Source organism: Aquarana catesbeiana, linkage group LG06, assembly GCF_042186555.1.
Source record: "Aquarana catesbeiana isolate 2022-GZ linkage group LG06, ASM4218655v1, whole genome shotgun sequence".
Lineage (NCBI taxonomy): Eukaryota > Metazoa > Chordata > Amphibia > Anura > Ranidae > Aquarana > Aquarana catesbeiana.
In genome coordinates this window covers 282761286-282780451 of record NC_133329.1, presented here as the reverse complement: position 1 = coordinate 282780451, position 19166 = coordinate 282761286, and the positions used below count along the sequence as shown (strand labels likewise).

Sequence of the window (19166 nt, the reverse complement as noted above, 5' to 3'; positions counted from 1 at the left end):
CGAGTGAAGATGTGCTGTGCTGAGCTCCACTGGAGAAATCCTTGCTGGGGTTAGCTATGCAGCCGGATCCATTCAAAGTGTCTTTTAGGCCAAATTGAATGGTGCCCGGGCCTCGTATCCGAAGAAACGAGATTTTGCTTGTAAATGTTTCTCTTTTTAGAGAGCTGGACCCCGGGATCCAGTACTTTTGGTATTAAGGCCATAAAGTTTTACTGGCAGGGTGCTATTACAGGTCCAGGATTGTGGGTTTCCCAAAGGTTCCCGGTTTCTTAAGGTTTTTAACAGAACCCACTGTGAAGGGTGAAGATTGGGTCTGTTGGTTTTACCACAGAAAACCCTGCGGCAGGAAAGGTAAGTGGAGTTTTTCTAAGAAATGTTTGAATTTTCTTATGAAATGCCTGCTTTGTTTAGTAAACGTTGTCATGCCTAAGTGTCATCACTGGGGGCTGTATGGAGCACATACCTTCTCATACTTCCTCAAGAGATCACACTGTGTCCGGAGCAGCAGGCTTCTTTTTCTCCAGCTAGCAGGCAGACCTCCGGTAAGTCTGGGGGGGTTTTCTTCTTCATCAGACACCCCCCCCCGCCTGGGCTGTACTCTCCCCCTTCACGAGGTGAGCGTAAGGAGAGAGCAAAAAAAAAAAAAAAAAAGAAAGATCAGCAATGCCGTTTTTTTCTTTGCCGCCCCTACTCGGTGGCAGCTTCCAGGTCCCCTCCTCGCCATTTCTCCCTCACGGAAAGATCCCATAGGATCAGAGGCCCACGCTCGCACAGGAAAACTCTTGAGGGAGCAGGGCTTAGCGCAGCGCTGGCACCCTCCAACGTCCAGCGCGGGAATGTGCTTTTTAAAGCTCCATTTTTGCTGCTGCAAGCTGACGGAGGGACACAAGAGCATAGAGGGGCATGAAAGAGGTTTGGTGACACAGGCATTTTCCTATTGACACATTTACTATTGCATCAGGCTGAGCATTTATAGCAGCGGCAGGGCTGGACTACTGCTCAAGCAGTGGATGCGTTCCTTCTGGTAGTACCTTTGCTTTGTGCATCGGGGCTATGGTCGGAAGGGGGGGGGTAAAAACACCTAAAAAAAAAAAAAAGGGCTATACAAAGACTTCTACAGCCACAAAAAAAGCCTAGAACCATCTCAAAAAAGATGGCATCCACCTCAGAGTGAAATGGCTGGTCAGAGTGAGCCATCAGGGCCGTTGGGAGTTGCAGCTGCTCTTAACACTGCAGCCCCTGTATATATCACTGAAGAGGTTTTTTCCTCAACCATTTCAGGCTTGGAACAAAAGATTGATGCATTAAATCGCATCCCAGAGTGGGACTAAGCGCGACAGGTCCCCTTCCATTACCCAGGACCCTCAAACTGAGGAACAGGGGGTGAGAGATGATGAATTTCCAGGACCAGGAAAAAGCTGATGTCTCCTCTTCTGAAGAGTCAAATGCAGAAGGATCAGGTTCACAATCTGAAAGATTGATGGTACAATCCCTTACTGAATTGGTCCGCTCCACATTTATGCTGCCAGTAGCGGAGTCAGTCGATGAGCCCACTTCTTGATTGTGTTCGCTAAAGCCTCCCCAAGCTATTCATTAGGGATGAAACAACTAATCGATTAATCAGCAACTAATCGATTACTATTTTCATAATCGATTAATCGGCCAGTAACATAATGGGGTTAAAAAAAAAAAAAAACAAACTAAAATGAGTCCTTTATAGTACAAAAAGAGCAAATAATTGTTACTGTAAATATTACTTTCACAGTTCTACAGTAAAAAAAAACGAACCACTTACAGTAGTGATCTTCTAAAGGGCTAATTTTATTTTTTTTAACCCCATTATGTTACTAAACGTCTTAGGTCTGGTTCACATCTATGTGTTTTTTGGTGCTTTTTGCAGAAACGCACTACAGTTCATTTACATGGTTTCCTATGGGACACGTTCACATCTAGGCTTTTTTCAGCCCCTGCATATTTGGAAAGGGTCAGGGACCTTTTTTTTTTCTTTTTTAACGTAAAACGGTGCTTTTTTGGTTCAATATACTTCAATGGAGAAGCTGCATGTAATGCGTTTTTGCAGCAATTTGTGTTTTTTAATTTGCATAACAACAAATTGTCCAAAAAAAAAAACCGCAAATTGCAGCAAAATCATGTGCACAAGAATTTAAAACGCAGAGCAAAATGCACTGCAGAAACAGATCAAAAGCAAACTGCATAGGTGTGTACCGAGCCTTATGCTGGCCACACGGTCAATTTTCAGACGAGAATATTCAAACGAAAAATCTTTGTACATTCGCTGAATGAAAGAATGTTTGAAATTTTAACTTGTTTTTAACATTCTGTTTTTAAAATGAATGTAATTTCTGAACGAAAACCACATACACTGTCTGAGAATTCCTTTCACCAAGAAGTTTTCTATTATTTCTAAATTTTCCCCTCACTGTGGTTGAAAATGAACGTCGATTTGACCCCACTAACAATTAGAAAATCAAACGAACATTCTTAAAATGAAATTTTTTTGAAGGAAGACATTGTTAAATAAAGAAAATGATCTCTGAGTCTGATGATATTTACCAGATTCACCCTTTAATAGTATATACAGTATGTCTCCTCTATTATATACAGTATATCTCCTCTAATATTATATACAGTATATCTCCTCTAATATTATATACAGTATATCTCCTCTGTCTTATTCTCAGAGTGGATTAGATATTTTGCTCCCTAACCATAAAGTTAGTAATTTATATTTACCACTGCATTGAGATATTTAAGAATAAATTTCCTTTTTTTTTCAACTTTACATATTAAACTAAATTATACACCACACTTTTTTTCAAGGTTATTAACCGAATAATCGATTAATCGAAACAATAAATCGGCCAACTAATCGATTATGAAAATAGTCGTTAGTTGCAGCCCTACTATTCATGCTTTTCCTATCCATTCATTGCTAAAAAAGCTTATGTATTCTGAGTGGGAACACCCAGATAAACAGTTTTTTCCTCCAAAAAAGTTTTCAACACTTTATCCTATGAAGGAAGAATTTAATAAGAAATGGGGGATTCCAGTAATTGACGCTGCTATATCCTCTGTGAATAAAAACTTGACTTGTCCGGTAGACAATGTTCAAATGCTGAAGGATCCAACGGATAAGAAGTTGGAATTCCTATTTAAAAACAATATTTCTTTGGCAGGTTCAGCCTGCCCTGGCAGCGATCGGTGTATGTCAGTCCTTAAGAGACCAGTTTAAACAGGTGCTCAAGATTATACCTGATCAGCAGGCCCAAGATTTGGCCGGGATACCAGGGGCGTTATGTTTCACAATAGAAGCTATGAGAGATGGTATTCTCCAGGCCTCACGACTTATACTCGGGCTGGTGCATGTGCGTAGAGTTCTATGGTTGAAAAATTGGTCAGCCGAAGCGCCATGCAAAAAGCTCTTGGCTAGTTTTCCATTTCGCTGTGAACGGTTGTTTGGGGACGATCTGGAAAAATACATCTAAAGAATTTCTGATGGAAAAAGTTCCCTTTTACCAGTTAAGAAGAGGTTTAAGTGTTTTTCTATGAGCTTCTTCTCCAGTGCCAGGAGCATCAGCCTCCAGGCAGTCATAACAGCCTCCATCGTCAAGCTCAAGAGGTAAACCTCGGGGTCAACCCCAGGGACAAAAGAGGACCTGGGAAAGGAAAAACACAAAACAAGTTACTAAAACCTTCTTATAAGGGGTGCCCCCGCTCGCTCGAGTGGGGGGGGGGGGACTTCTGCAGTTCTCAAGGGTCTGGCAGGAAGAGTGCCGAGATAAATGGGTGGCTTCCTCAATATCTCTAGGATACAAACTAGAGTTCCGGTCTCCTCGTTTTCTCAGATCAAACGTTCCCAGAGATACAGAAAAAAAGAAGTCTCTCCTTCTGGCTTTGGACCATCTCTTGTCTCAAAAGGTGATATTGGTGGTCCCCATGGAAGAGAGAGGGATAAGGTTTTATTCAAACCTTTTCACGGTACCAAAACGGGGATGTCAGACCCATTTTAGATTTCAAAGATCTAAACCGTTTCTTGAATATCCGCTCTTTTTGGAGTCAATCCGATCAGTGGTCTCCATTCTACAAGGTGGAGAACTGCTAGCGTCAATCGACATCAAGGATGCGCACCTCCATGTACCTATTTTTCCCGCTCAACAGAAATATCTACACTTCGAGATAGAAAATCTTCATTTTCAGTTTGTAGCTCTGCCTTTCCGTCTATCTACTGCACCTCAAGTGTTTACAAAGGTCTTGGCTCCCCCTTTAGCCAGATTAAGGGCTCAGGGTGTAACGATTCTAGCTTACTTAGTTGATCTACTCTTGATAGATCAGTCGGTAGCCCGCTTAAACCAGAGCTTGGTCACTACTGCCAGCTACCTGGAATACCTAGGTTGGATTCTCAACCTAGAGTAATCTTCCTTAAAACCATCAAGGAGATTGAAGTACTTGGGTCTGATCATAGATACAGCTCAAAAGAGGGTGTTTTTGCCCCAGGCAAAGATCAGTTCCATAAGGGAACTGATTCAGGTGGTCAAAGCAAAGAAGAATCCTTCTATTTGACTTTGCATGAGATTGTTGGGAAAGATGGTGGCTTCATTCGAGGCTGTTCCTTATGCTCAGTTTTATTTGAAACTGCTGCAAAACAGTATCCTATCAACTTGGAACAATAAAGTCCAAGCTCTATACTTCCCAATGCGTTTATCCCCAAAGGTGCGTCAAAGCCTCAGTTGGTGGTTAATAACCAAGAATCTCCAAAAAGGAAAATCCTTTCTACCAGTTACCTGGAAAGTGGTGACAACAGATGCTAGCTAGATCAACAACATTGTGTCAAGGACAAAGGATCCGCTGGCATGCGGAACAGATAACTTGGTTTTCCCGTGGGATCAGTTTTCACTGATTTATGCATTCCCTCCTGTTCTGTTGCTTCCGCGACTTCTTCGCAGGATCAAGCAGAAAGGGAAGGCGGTGATTCTTGAGGCCCAGGAGATCTTGGTATGCAGAGATTATAAGGAAGGCGGTAGGGGACCCATGGACCCTACCACCATGGCCAGAACTTCTCTCGCAAGGTACGGTATTCCATTCTACCAGTTTGGCCATTGAGACTCACATTCTGAAGGAGCGTGGGCTGTCAGGTTCAGCAGTATCTACTTTGGTTAATGCTAGGAAGCCGGCCTCCAGAGTCATATATTAGAGAGTCTGGAAGGCATATGTCTCCTGGTGTGAATCCAGGGGTAAGCACCCCAGGAAATATGTCATAGGATCCTTGAATTTCTACAGATGGGATTAGAAATGAAGCTGGTCTTGAGTACTATCAAAGGCCAGGTGTCGGCCTTATCAATATTTGTTCAACGACCACTTGCTTCGCACTCTCTGGTTTGTAGCTTTATTCAGGGGGTAACGCAGATTAATCCTCCGGTTAGGTCACCCCTGAAACCTTGGGACTTGAATTTAGTCTTGTCGGCCAATACGACATATTCCCTTGGTCCTTTTGACAAGGAAATTCGTTTTTCTGGTTGCCATATCTTCTGTAAGAAGGGTATCAGAGTTGGCTGCTCTTTCTTGTAAAGAGCCATATTTGATTATTCACAAGGATAAGGTTGTATTACGTCCTCATCCGAATTACCTACCGAAGGTAGTATCAGGTTTTCATTTAAACCAGGATATTGTTCTGCCTTCATTTTTTCCAGAACCTCATTCTGCGGAAGAAAGGTCACTACATTCCCTTGATATGGCGAGAGCGGTTAAGGTTTATTTGAACGCGACTGCTCAGATTCGTAAAACAGATGTTTTGTTTGTGTTGCCAGAAGGTCCTAAGAGAGGACAGGCAGCATCGAAATCTACTATTTCTACATGGATTCGTCAAGTGATTGTTCAAGCTTATGTTTTAAAGAGGAAAATTCCACCTTTTCATATTAAACCATACTCCACCAGGGCTGTTAATACTTCCTGGGCAGTGCATCACCAAGCCTCCATGGCTCAAATCTGCAAGGCCGCAACTTGGTCTTCAGTCCATACATTTACCAGATTCTATCAAGTAGATGTAAAAGGTCATGAGGATATCGCCTTTGGGCGCAGTGTACTGCAGGCAGCAGTAGAAGTCCTCTAGTCTCATGGTGGACTACTTTTTGCATTGCTATGGGACATCCCACATAGTAACTACTATGGCTCTGTGTCCCATGATGTATGATAAGAAAATAGGATTTTTAAAACAGCTTACCTGTAAAATCCTTTTCTTTGAAGTACATCACGAGACACAGAGGTCCCTCCCTTTTTTCTGGTATACATGTGTATTGCTTTGCTACAAAAACTGAGATACTCCCAGTAGTGGGAGGGGTTATATAGGGAGTGGACTTCTTGTCTTAGGGTGTGCCAGTGTCCATCACCTATAACCCACATAGTAAACTACTATGACTCTGTGTCCCATGATGTACTTAAAAGAAAAGGATTTTACAGGTAAGCTGTTTTAAAAACCCTATTATTGTGGTCTACTGTATTGTACAGACTTTTCTCCTGTTTTCAAGGCTCTGATGAAGAGGCAACCCCTCGAAACGCGTCAGCCCACCTTTGAGTACTTGCCCTTGCATGGGCATGTTCAGCTTTTAAACTTTTAATTTCTAAATGTGTATATTTTGTAACCCAGCTTTTATGAATACGTAGGAACTTTTTTATATGCATTTATCTATTCTGTATATGAATAAATTGTATTACCTTGATCCAAGCGTTTGATCACGCGCCTTCCACCTCTTTTCTTCCACCTGCACTACTTTGGTCTGACTTTGATCCTACTTCAACCCATTAAAAATCACTGAAGTTGGATCAAAGTCGGATTGCCATCTTAACTGATCCGACTTTGGCATGCAACTTGTGCTCTGATGATCTTGAAGGGGAACGCCACCCCCAAAGCACCCTGTCCCCATGTTGATGAGGACAAGGACCTCTTCCAGACAACCCTGGCTGTTTGTCGGGGTTTGCGGGCGGGGAGCTTATTGGAATCGGGAAGCCCCCTTTAAAAAGGGGGCACCCATATTCCTGTCCCCCACCCTATATGAAAAACTATCAGGTACATTGTACCCCTACCTATTCACCTAAAAAAAGTGTCAAAAGTAAAACACAGTACACAGGTTTTTAAAGTAATTTATTCAGCTCCAGCGTCGCTTCCGATTTCTTCTCCGGTTCTCCTCTCTCTGTCCGCTGTCTTCTGCTGGGTCTTCTCCGCTATCTTCTTGCTCTTTTGCCGGGTCTTCTCCCTATGTACTTCTTCCAATGTTGACTCACCGCTCTCTCCCGCTCTAATGCTGGGTGTGCCACTACTTATATTGGCATGGGGCGGGGCCGTCGAAGGCCCGCCCCTTATGATGTCACCGCCCATCATGCCTTCGGATGACGTCACTCGGTGACCCTGCCCCATGTCAATATAAGTAGTAGCACACCGCGCACCCAGCATTAGAGCGGGAGAGGGCGTTCAGTCATCATCGAAAGAAGAACAGAGGAAGAAGACAGCAGAGAAGACCCGGCAGAGGCAGAATACAGCGGACAGAGGGAGAAGAAACGGAGAGGGCTGGAAGACATCAGCGGAAAGTGGAGAAGACCCGGAGAGGGGAGAAGAAATTGGAAGCGACGACGAAGCTGATTAAATTACTTTAAAAACCTGTGTACTGTGTTTTGTTTTTGACACTTTTTTTTAGGTGAATAGGTAGGGGTACAATGTACCCGATATGCACACAGGGTGGGGGCCCCCCCATGTTAAAGGGGGATTCCAGATTCCGTTAAGCTCCCCGTCCGCAGACCCCAACAACCAACAGCCAGGGTTGTTGGGAAGAGGCCCTTGTCCTCATCAACATGGGGACAGAGTGCTTTGGGGTGGGGGGCACAGGGCTCCCCTGCCCCAAAGCACCCACCCCCCATGTTAAGGGCATGCGGCCTGGTACAGTTCAGGAGAGGGGGGCGCTGGCTCGCTCGTCCCCACTCCCTTTCCTGACCTGCCAGGCTGTGTGCGCGAAAAAGGGTCTGGCATGGATTTTGGGGGGGACCCCCACGCTGAAATAACTGCCCTTTTCTTTAAAATGCATACTAGACAGAAGGGCCTGGTATGCTCTTGGAGGGGGAACCCATGTCTTTTTTTTTTTTTTACATTGTGCGTGGAGTTTCCCCTAAAAATTCATACCAGACAGTGCCTGGTATTGTCTGGGATCAAGGTTGGATCGCTGTTCATTGAAGTCAGATGCATTTTTTTTATATCATATTGTAGAGTATAAGATTTCCTATTATTTGAGCCCAGTCTTGCCACACAAAGTTAATCCATCTCTAAGCAATCCTCTTATTGTTCAGTGAGATAAATCTTGACAAACTGAGAAAAACTTTGTCAAATACTCCCCCTTGCTGTGAGTGACAGGTGATTTACATATCTCATGCTTTAGCCTAAGAGACATGCAGTATTTTTTAATTCCCTCCCACTCCTTTCTTCAGCAGCTCTGCAAGGATTGGATGTTCCACACCTCAGCATGATTTGGCATACTGAAGTCATGTGGTTACTTTCCTGTCTTTTCACTGGATGTTAGAGATCATAGCAGAAGTTCAGTGTTAGAAATACACAGGAGAAAATGCATATTGACAAGGGGAGTGTAGAGGTGGGTGGGGAGTCTACTGACATCAAGACTCAACCCACCGAGCTCCAGACAACAGACTCACCCACAGAATATGCAGTTTTTCGGGTCTAATAACAGACAGAGGGGAGACATTTAACAGGTAAAGATACATGCAGGAGGCATGTATATCCTTATAGATAACCCCTATGGCAGTAGTTTAGAAAGGATGACATTGGGTTTACATCCACTTTAAAGGCGTTCATCATGCCAAATTTTTTTCCTTCTAATCTTGAATAAAATGGGGAAGAATTGAAAACTCTTTTTGGGTTTTTACTGCTTTTCGGGACTCTGTTGGAAAGAATTACCCTCACTTCTGGTCCTGCTGAGGTTTTACCACACAGGGATCAAAAGAAAATCTGCAACAGAGAAAGAAATAAAAATCTGACAGTGGGTTCTAGCCTTGCCACTACTCTACCAAAGAAAAGCATCTTATTTCTGTCTGTGGTGGTGTTGTTGTGGAGTTACCCTTCCTTCCTGACTAGTAAAATGTCAGCAGAACTGGAAGTAAACGTAAATCTGAGTCCTGGATAGTGGTAATAATCTGATGGGCGTTAACCTTTCCCCACTCCATCAAAAGCTAGAACAAAAGTTTTTGGCTTGACATACAATTTTGGGGACCTGCACCTGGCCCTGCCCCTAAGGCCTCGTGCACACTGGTTTCTTGTAAGCTCGGTTTATTCTGAGAGTAGAAAATCAGCATTATAAACTCAGCTAAGCTGCTTTTCAAACTATGTTAAGCGAGTTTAGTAGTATTTGGGTGTTTATTTAATTGGCCAGAATTTAAATTTATTCCGGCCATTGAAATAAACACTAAAGTGCTAAACGCGCCTAGCATTTAGGCACATTTAACAGTGTTCAGTGTTTTTGTGGTCAAAATTCCCTCTCCTGAACGCAATTTTAGGGTTTTCAGATCGCATCCTCTAAACTCCCCTGCTACTAAACCGCTAAAAATGTCCATGTGTGCATGGACATCCAGGATAACATGAGTTCAAGGGTAGAAAAAAAAAACGCCTAAACTCACAAAAACGTGAGGTTAACAGAAGCATTGTATGAGGCATAAACTTTACATCTGACCTACTACTGTGCTGGGCATAGAGGCTTAGGAGATGGTAAGGGACAAAGTCAGGCTTCTTACCCATGGAACCAGACAACGGTGCTCATGGAGGTGTCTACTATGTACCAACAACACTGGATCGGGCAAGTAGAACAGTTCAAATTTGCTCTGAAAGTTTACTTTACCTTTCAGCCTTGTTTCATGTTACACCAATTTTTAAGGTGTAACATAAAACATGGTCAGCATGCACAGCCCCTACATCCCAACCCGCCTTCCTTTACAGAAGCCGTGGACTTTTCTCCTGTTAAGTTTGAATTGGCATGGCCATTTGTCGCTCTGCACACAGCACATCATTCATTCACAGAGATCTGTGAAAAAACTACAAGTCTTATCTGCCACTGTGGCAGAGGGTGTTCCATGAACATTGATCTGGCACCGGGATTTACCCCCTGTCCGAGTTGCTGGGGTTCCTGCCAATACGCTCTGAACCTAGGTATTATTAAACCTCTGCACCTGTGTGTAATGCCCCGTACACACGGTCGGATTTTCCGACGGAAAAATGTGTGATAGGACCTTGTTGTCGGAAATTCCGACCGTGTGTAGGCTCCATCACACATTTTCCATTGGATTTTCTGACACACAAAGTTTGAGAGCAGGATATAAAATTTTCCGACAACAAAATCCGTTATCGTGTGTACACAAATCCGACGGACAAAGTGCCACGCATGCTCAGAATAAATAAAGAGATGAAAGCTATTGGCCACTGCCCCGTTTATAGTCCCGACGTACGTGTTTTACGTCACCGCGTTCAGAACGATCGGATTTTCCAACAACTTTGTGTGACCGTGTGTATGCAAGACAAGTTTGAGCCAACATCCGTCGGAAAAAATCCTAGGATTTTGTTGGTGGAATGTCCAAACAAAGTCCGACCGTGTGTACGGGGCATTAGTGTTCAAGCAAAATGTCTTCACGTGGAAGCCGGACTGTTCCTGTGGTGTTCGCCGCTGTCTGAGTATTCCCTTATTTTGTGTGTTGTTTGACCAGTCTTTGTTTTCAGTGTTTTCCCTCTGGCTGTGTAGTTAAATTCCCTTTGGTTTTTGTCAGTGGATCTCTTAATTCCCTGTTGCTGCACGTGTGTGTGTTTCTTTCTCAGCATAGCTTCTTGTTATTTCTCTGAAGTCCTTTCTAGCTTGCTGTGTCTCTCTCTGTCTATGCTCTCCTGCGTCCCGGTGTCCCTTCCTAGCTAGCTGTGGTAGGTTTCTTGGTTCCTAGTCTCCTGTGTGTACCCGTGTCCTTCTAGCGTGCTTTTTTGTTGCACTGTGCCCGCGCGGGTGAGCTAAAGAGCTGCAACCTGGGGCCTGCCTTGCAGCTCAACATCCACACTTCCATTGGCTCTGGTGAAGACCAGGTGGCTCATTAGATCCCCCACCTCCGGCACACCTCCGTTTGCATGCAGTCACACAGCTCCCGCATTTGTGAGGATCGGTACCCGGGTACACCTGTTTAGTTGCTCTATTGGCTGCTAGATCTTGAGTTTACAGTCTCAGGTGGTCTTACCCTTGATGTGACAGAGGGGTTGTAGTTCTCAATGGAGCACAAATGTGGTGACATTAAATGTTTGTAATTATGTTAGACAAAGAAAGAAAAAATACATCTTATTTACCTAAATCCTTGAAGCTCATCTACAGACATTCTACTTTCATAACTGAAACGTCCGCTTTTTTGTTCTTCTGTGGCCAATGGATCTAAAGACTAAATACATACCAGCAATTAATTGTAAATTTCTTACTAGCAGCTATATTTTATCACAAAGTATTAGATAAAAGCAAGGGAAACATATGAAGTGCAAACTCCAGGTGGTTTTGTGTTCTCAATCTCCTAATTTTGAGTCCTATAATCCATTTGAAGGACTGGAAAGATAGTTTTTTACACATTAGTGTGGTGCCACATACATAAGAGAAATACAGGAGCAGTCCTCCTCCCTGAAGTGAATTATACTGGCATTTGTAAGGCTAAGTTTAGGACCTGAGTCCTCTATTGATCCAATGCTGTGTCTCTAGCTACATCTTTTTATTAACACTCTACTCCCACAGGAGACTCAGGCAGCAGCGGGAGCAATTGGCTCCTGCTGCTGTCAGTCAAATCCTGTGAGGAGGAATTGGGGTTGCGGTGCTGGGACACACTGTGTGTCTATGAAAGCACACAGCTTGGTCTGGGAGCTCACTTACACGTGTGTCCCCACAGCACATGGTTTACTATGGGTGCACGCGCAGGAGAGGAGCAGTGAAGAGCACTGTTGGGGGACTCCTGAAAAGGAGTTAAGTGACCACTCTGTGCGAAACCATGGCACAGAGCAGGTAACTATAACATTTGGTTTCTTTAATAAACAATATCCTTTAAAACTATTTTGAGACCCCCCCATTCACTTCCCCTTGTTCTCTTATACATCAGCAATGCATAGACATTGAGAGATCTATTAGATAAACAAGCAGATCAGGTATGGAATTCCCATGCTGGGATTACAGTGGGTAAAATGGGGTACACCGACTAGACAGCATTGCTTTACAAAAGGAGGTAGCCATTGCTGCCCCTCTGAACTCTTTTCAGAAGGTGGATGACAGGAAGCTGAAGGGCAATACGTTTCCACTTCACCACCTGTTTTAACCACAAAGAGCCCTCAGCCTCACATTGCACACGATCGCATGGTGGTTGCACTGCCTTATTTACTTGAATAGGTCGCATTCAGTGGCTGTACTGCCCACCGAAAAAGAAAGGGGGTACCAGTGTTGCTGTGGCCTCTGTGTTGGGTTAAGAAGGGCAGGAAAACCATGGTTCTTCCGACTATTTTTACCGCTCCCAGCTGCATGTGTGAATGAGCCCTTACAGTTTCGATGAAACTGCTGCCCATTCTACAGTTGTTGTTAGAGGCAACTAAGTGACAAGAAAATGGGAAATGTCTTCATCTGCCTACAGGCTTCCTAATTAATAACCACTTGCCGCCCGCCATATAGCAGAATGATGGCGGCAAAGTGATTTCAATAACCTGACTGGGCGTCATATGACGTCCTCAGGATATTAAGCCGCTGCGCGCCCCTGGGGGCGCGCATTGCGGCGATCTTTGTTGCGGTGTGTCAGTCTGACACACCGCAACGCCAATCTAGGTAAAGAGTCACTGACGGAGACTCTTTACCACGTGTTTAGCTGTGTCCAAATCACGGCTGATCACAATGTAATTAGGAAGAGACGGTGATCGGCTTTTCCTCACTCTTGTCTAACAGACGCGAGTAGAGGAGAGCCGATCGGCTGCTCTCCTGACAGGGGGGGGGTCTGTGCTGACTGTTTATTAGCACAGCTCCCCCCACCAGGGAAGCCGCCAGAACCACCAGGATGGCCACCACACTGGACCACCAGGTATGCCCCCTAGACCACCAGGGAAATACCAATCTGTGCCCAGGCAGCTACCAATCAATGCCCAGGCAGCTGCCAATCAGTGCCCAAGCACAATGCCTACCACTGCCAGTGCCACCAGGGATGCCTATCAGTGCCGCGTATCAATGCCCATCAGTGCCACGTATCAATGCCCATCAGTGCCACGTATCAATGCCGCCTATCAATGCCCATCAGTGCCCAGCAGTGCCACCTATTAGTGCCCATCAGTGCCCAGCATTGCCGCCTATCAGTGCCACCCATAACCCATCTTTGCAGCCTTTCAGTGCCCATCAGTGTCGCCTATCAGTGCCCATCAGTGCCACCCATGAGTGCCCATCAGTGCCGCCTATCAATGCCCATCAGTGCCGCATGTCAGTGCCCGTTCATTGGTGCCGCCTTATCAGTGCCTGTCAGTGCCGCCTTATCAGTGCCCATCAGTGAAAGAAAACTTAAACTTAACAGAAACAAAAGCAAAACTTTTATTTTCAAAATTTTCTTTTTTTATTTGTTTAGAAAAAAATAAAAACCGCAGAGGTGATCAAATACCACCAAAAGAAAGCTCCATTTGTGGGAACAAAATGATAAAAATTTAGTTTGAGTACAGTGATGGATGACCGCGCAATTGTCAAACTGTGACAGCGCTGAAAACTGAAAATTGGTCTGGGCAGGAAGGTGTATAAGTGCCCTGTATTGAAGTGGTTAAACAGTGGTCATCCTATCTGTGCACAACCACCTTACAGAATCCAGGAGCGGAGAAGAACTGAAAGAATAGTACGAGCACTAAAGGGCAATATTTGTACATGAAGATATAATAAGTCACCAGCCAATACTATATACGGTTTCAAACTACAATCCAATATACCAAATGCACAAAAAATTATAAATCTCACATATACAGTATCTCACAAATGTGAGTACACCCCTCACATTTTTGTAAATATTTTATTATATCTTTTCATGCGACAACACTGAAGAAACTACATTTTGCTACAATGTAAAGTAGTGAGTGTACAGCTTGTATAACAGTGTCAATTTGATGTTCCCTCAAAATAACGCAACACACAGCCATTAATGTCTAAAACACTGGCAACAAAAGTGAGTACAGCCCTAAGTGAAAATGTCCAACTTGGGCCCAAAGTGTCAATATTTTGTATGGCCACCATTATTTTCCAGCACTGCCTTAACTCTCTTGGGCATGGAGTTCACCAGAGCTTCACAGGTTGCCACTGGAGTCCTCCTCCACACCTCCATGACGATATAACGGAGCTGGTGGATGTTAGAGACCTTGAGCTCCTCCACCTTCCATTTAAGGATGCCCCACAGATGTTCAATAGGGTTTAGGTCTGGAGACATGCTTGGTCAGTCCATCAACTTTACCCTCAGATTCTTTACCCTCAGCTTCGCCCTGCGGCCGAGTCTCTGAAGGGAGGGGGCTCATGCTCTGCTTCAGTATGTCACAGCACATGTTGTCATTCATGGTTCCCTCAATGAACTGTAGCTCCCCAGGGCCGGCAGCACTTATGCAGCCCCAGACCATGACACTCCCAGCACCATGCTAAACTGTAGGCAAGACACACTTGTCTTTGTACTCCTCACCTGGTTGCCGCCACACACGCTTGACACCTTCTGAACCAAATAAGTTTATCTTGGTCTCATCAGACCACAGGACTTGGTTCCAATAATCCATGTCCTTAGCCTGCTTGTCTTCAGCAAACTGTTTGGGGGCTTTCTTGTGCATCATCTTTCAAAGAGGCTTCCTTCTGGGATGACAGCCATGCAGACCAATTTGATGCAGTGTGCGGTGTATGGTCTGAGCACTGACAGGCTGACCCCCCACCCATTCAACCTCTGCAGCAACGCTGGCAGCACTCATACGTCTATTTCCCAAAGACAACCTCTGGATATGACGCTGAGCATGTGCACTCAACTTCTTTGGTCGACCATGGCGAGGCCTGTTCTAAATGGAACCTGTCCTGTTAAATCGCTGTATGGTTTTGGCCACCATGCTGCATCTCAGTTTCAGGGTTTTGGAAATCTTCTTATAGCCTAGGCCATCTTTATGTAGAGCAACAATTCTTCTTTTCAGATCCTCAGAGAGTTCTTTGCCATGAGGTGCCATGTTGAACTTCCAGTGACCAGTATGAGAGAATGAGAGCGATAACACCAAATTTACCACACCTGCTCCTCATTCACACGTGAGACCTTGTAACACTAACGAGTCACATGACACCAGGGAGGGAAAATGGCTAATTGGGCCCAGTTTGGTCATTTTTACTTAGGGGTGTACTCAATTTTGTTGCCAGCAGTTTAGACATTAATGGCTGTGTATTGAGTTATTTTGAGAGGACAGCAAATTTACACTGTTATACAAGCTGTACACTCACTACTTTACATTGTAGCAAAGTGTCATTTCTTCAGTGTTGTCACATGAACAGATATAATAAAATATTTACAAAAATGTGAGGTGTGTACTCACTTTTTTGAGATACTGTATATTTAGCAGCGTCCCTTTAAAGTGGGAGTAAACTCGCCTGCATGATTTTTACCTATAGGTAAGCATATAATAAGGTTTACCTGAAGGTACAGCAAACATATCCTACACGCACACCGTTTAGGAGGCATTTACTTTAGATGCAGCCAATCACTGGCATATGCGCTCTGAAGGAACAGCATGTGGTAAACAGTGACTCCTGCGCGCATGTGGTAATATGGATATTTAAAAAGGACTTCCATCTGCAGGGCAAACCCCTGCAGAGGTCTTGAGAGAATGGGCTCTGCAAACAGACAGATAATAGCTGTGGATCTGTAAGGCACCCTGTGACAACTCCACATGCTGCACTACATGGCAAGTGGAATGCACACAGCCGTATCCAAATCATGACAGCAACATTAAAGGCTGTGTCAGCATCTTCCACAGCTGGTGGCAAGGTACAGCCCACCAAGGCTCTGCTGAGAAGTCACCCCATCTGGAAGCTGCAGTGGCAATGGTGCAGCTGAGTGCCAAAGGAATTCAGAGAGGAAAACCTTAATATGAAGGTGGCAAGCTTCCCTTAGTAGATACAAGAAGTCCATCCCCTAAGGACACAAGGAAAAAACTAAGGCTGGATGCGAGTGCAAGGGGTATTTAGGTGGATGTCCCTGTAAACTATCTTTTTTGCTAGTGTCCATTCACCTGAAGGTAGCTGCATATAACTTAAAGAAGCATATGTTTTGTACTCTACAATCAGGAAATGTTTCCTACTTATGTCTTGTCATAACATTTTGCCAGGTCTCTATTTTTAACGGTCTGGGCGAAGGTCCATTTAAATGATTAAAGTCTGATTTTTTATTTTTTTTTTTTAAGGTATACTGATGCTCTATATTATGATGCAAGGTATTTATTTATAAAAGTTATAACCTTTAAAAACAAAGTCCTACTACGCAAAGGGAATTATAAAAGCTGTGGTCCTATGCAGGGTTGTCAAACCTGCATTATCTGGATATCATGCATAAATATTATCATGCATAAATAAAACTCTGCTATGTATAGCGACCATACTGATCAATAGTGTGCTAGCAGAAATGAGGTATGGAAGCTCATAGTAGGAGCCTCACTAGGACACAAGTGTATCGATGTCCAATAGCAACTGTATAACATCCCTTCCAAATATAACATCCCTTCCAATTAATTTAGGTCTTATCTTCTTTGTCTTTAAGTATCAAACAAAACCCTGGCATGACGGCATGTAGCAATGCAGATTAATGGAAATTACATCATTAATGACCATTACATACTGAGCATGATGCACTGTAATGCATCCCAATTGCTCAAGGAGATTGACATCTATGTGTCATAAAAATTATAAACACTTACCTCGCTTATGCTGCTTATATCAATCGCTTCTGGCAGTTTAATGTTCATGAATACATCAATATCCGTAAGAATTTTATTCTGTAAACCAAGAATAGTACTGGTTAGAAGTATAGACTTCACAACTTTATAATGACAAGGTCAGTAATTGTCACCATCCACCATATTTTCCACAAGATCCATTGATTCTAATCTAAGGGACCTGGTGAAAGCAGCTTTGTTAACCTGGACCCCTCAGAACAGAAAAATGGAAGCTAGCACTGCTCACAAGGTTTCCTGACACCCGCTGATATACTAATTCAATGTTAGTTATTTACCAGGTAGTAAAATCAGGATAAGAGAATCAGGATGACACCTGTAGAGCTATGTTATAAAGCGCTATGTAAACTGTTGGCGCTATAAAAATCCTGTATTATAATAATATCTTTAGAAAAAAAAAAAAAAAAAAAATCAAACCTTGACATGTGGCATATTCCTATAAAACAATTTCAAATATATTGTCATTTTGGCTGAGCACTGCAAGTATTTCTCCAGTTGCTACATTCTTCTCAGGTTCCCCACAAAAAAGCAGCACCAAGGTGCATTACCTTCTGGTCAAAACATGCATGTTTTCCCCATGCATCTTTTGTAATAATGAATATACTTGCAGCTAGATTGGGAATGCTTACCAAGCCAACCTCTAGTGTCTGCTTTTTTGGCAAGAGGTCTTTGACCTAGAACAACCCATAAAAAAACCTAGATTGTCTGGTGTTTGTCTAGTCATATTTAAAAGGCTCAGTTAAAGTACAAGTATTCTACACTATGCACATACAGGCATACATATAAAAGAAAAAAAGTGTTGTAAGGCTTCAAGAAAACTATGCTCTACCTGACGCTTTTCTCCTGACGTTTAGACGCATTCAGGCGCGTGAAGAATTTAAATTCAACGGACACTTAAGCACTAAATATGACTAGTGCACAGGTGCTTTTACACGCATCAGGCGTTTTTTTCCTACCGAAAAGCTCCTCTCCCAAATGCAATTTCGGTGCATTCAGACTTCTGCTCCTAAACACCCCTGCCTCTAAACGAATGTGTGCGCATGGACAACAGAGGCCAACAGAGGGGTGTTAAGGGGCAGGAAAAAAAAATTAAAAAAAAACGTCAATTGCCTTTTTGACAGCTGCAGTGTGCAGGAGGCCTAACCAGTAGAAGACATAACGCACAGCAATACAGCGTCCAACAATTTCCAATCCAGTAATAGATATCCTGTCCCCACTATTGTTAGGCTAAATGGACAGCAGAGAAAAATTATAGAAAAGTACATCTGAAATGTCAAGTAAGAAAAGAAACAAAAATTAGATATCCTAGACAGAACATTTCTGTAAATTTCCTTTGCAGTGAGTGGAGCAGTGTTCCACCATGTGCATCATTTGGACTGGATGTTAAGTTTTCATAAAATATTTTTTCCAAATATACAGAGAAAAAAAAAATATTACTAACATTTTAAAGATCTAAAGTTCTAAACTAACATACAGCAACAGCAACATCTGACAAATGACAAAATGTAAGAGTACTGATTACTCTCAATGGAATACTGTAACTTTTTTGCAGACTGTTCTATATCTGTCCACATTCATACTCTAGTAAAGCAGGATTGAAGACTGCTTATTTTACCGACAAACTTTATGTATGTATAAGGTTGCTGAGGGTGCACAAACGACACAGTGGGAACCATTTATAGAACAAAAATTGCATGGCTATTCGTCCACTGAAACTGCATGTACACTTGCCTTGTTTGAATTAATCAACATTCGCACTTTAGGCCCCTTCACACTTGTGTGACTTGAAGCAATGCCTTTATAATCTTGGAGTCTATGAACCAAAACAGATACAACATGCCTTTGGTAATATAACCATCACAGTTGCCAGTGTGCTTATGTCAGCTCTCAACCAATTTTTAAAGCTCTCAAATGTCTAGTGTCTGGCTGATAAATATCAATGTGCAGCACTATGGCACCTGCAGATCTAAATAGAGGCCAAGATGGGGGACATGCTCGAATGTAATGGATGGGATGCTTTAGTTCCAGTCTAGAGAGGAGCTCCAGTACCCCCCCCTCAAAAAAAATTACAAATACTATAGCTGCTGACTTTTAATATAAGGACACTTACTTGTCCAGGGATCCAGTG

At 43.3% G+C, this 19166-nt stretch overlaps 1 protein-coding gene across 2 annotated transcripts in view; it reads right to left on the bottom strand.

The window, feature by feature from the left end:
- Window positions 1-19166, bottom strand: part of LOC141146805 (uncharacterized) — a 58389-nt gene that overhangs the window by 27827 nt on the left and 11396 nt on the right. For both annotated transcript variants that reach the window (XM_073633413.1, XM_073633414.1), the window contains exons 4-5: window positions 17003-17080; window positions 11384-11472 (exon numbers count right to left, since the gene is read on the bottom strand). In XM_073633413.1, the coding sequence (XP_073489514.1) occupies window positions 11384-11472; window positions 17003-17080 (167 nt within the window). The remainder of the gene's footprint in view (window positions 1-11383; window positions 11473-17002; window positions 17081-19166) is intronic.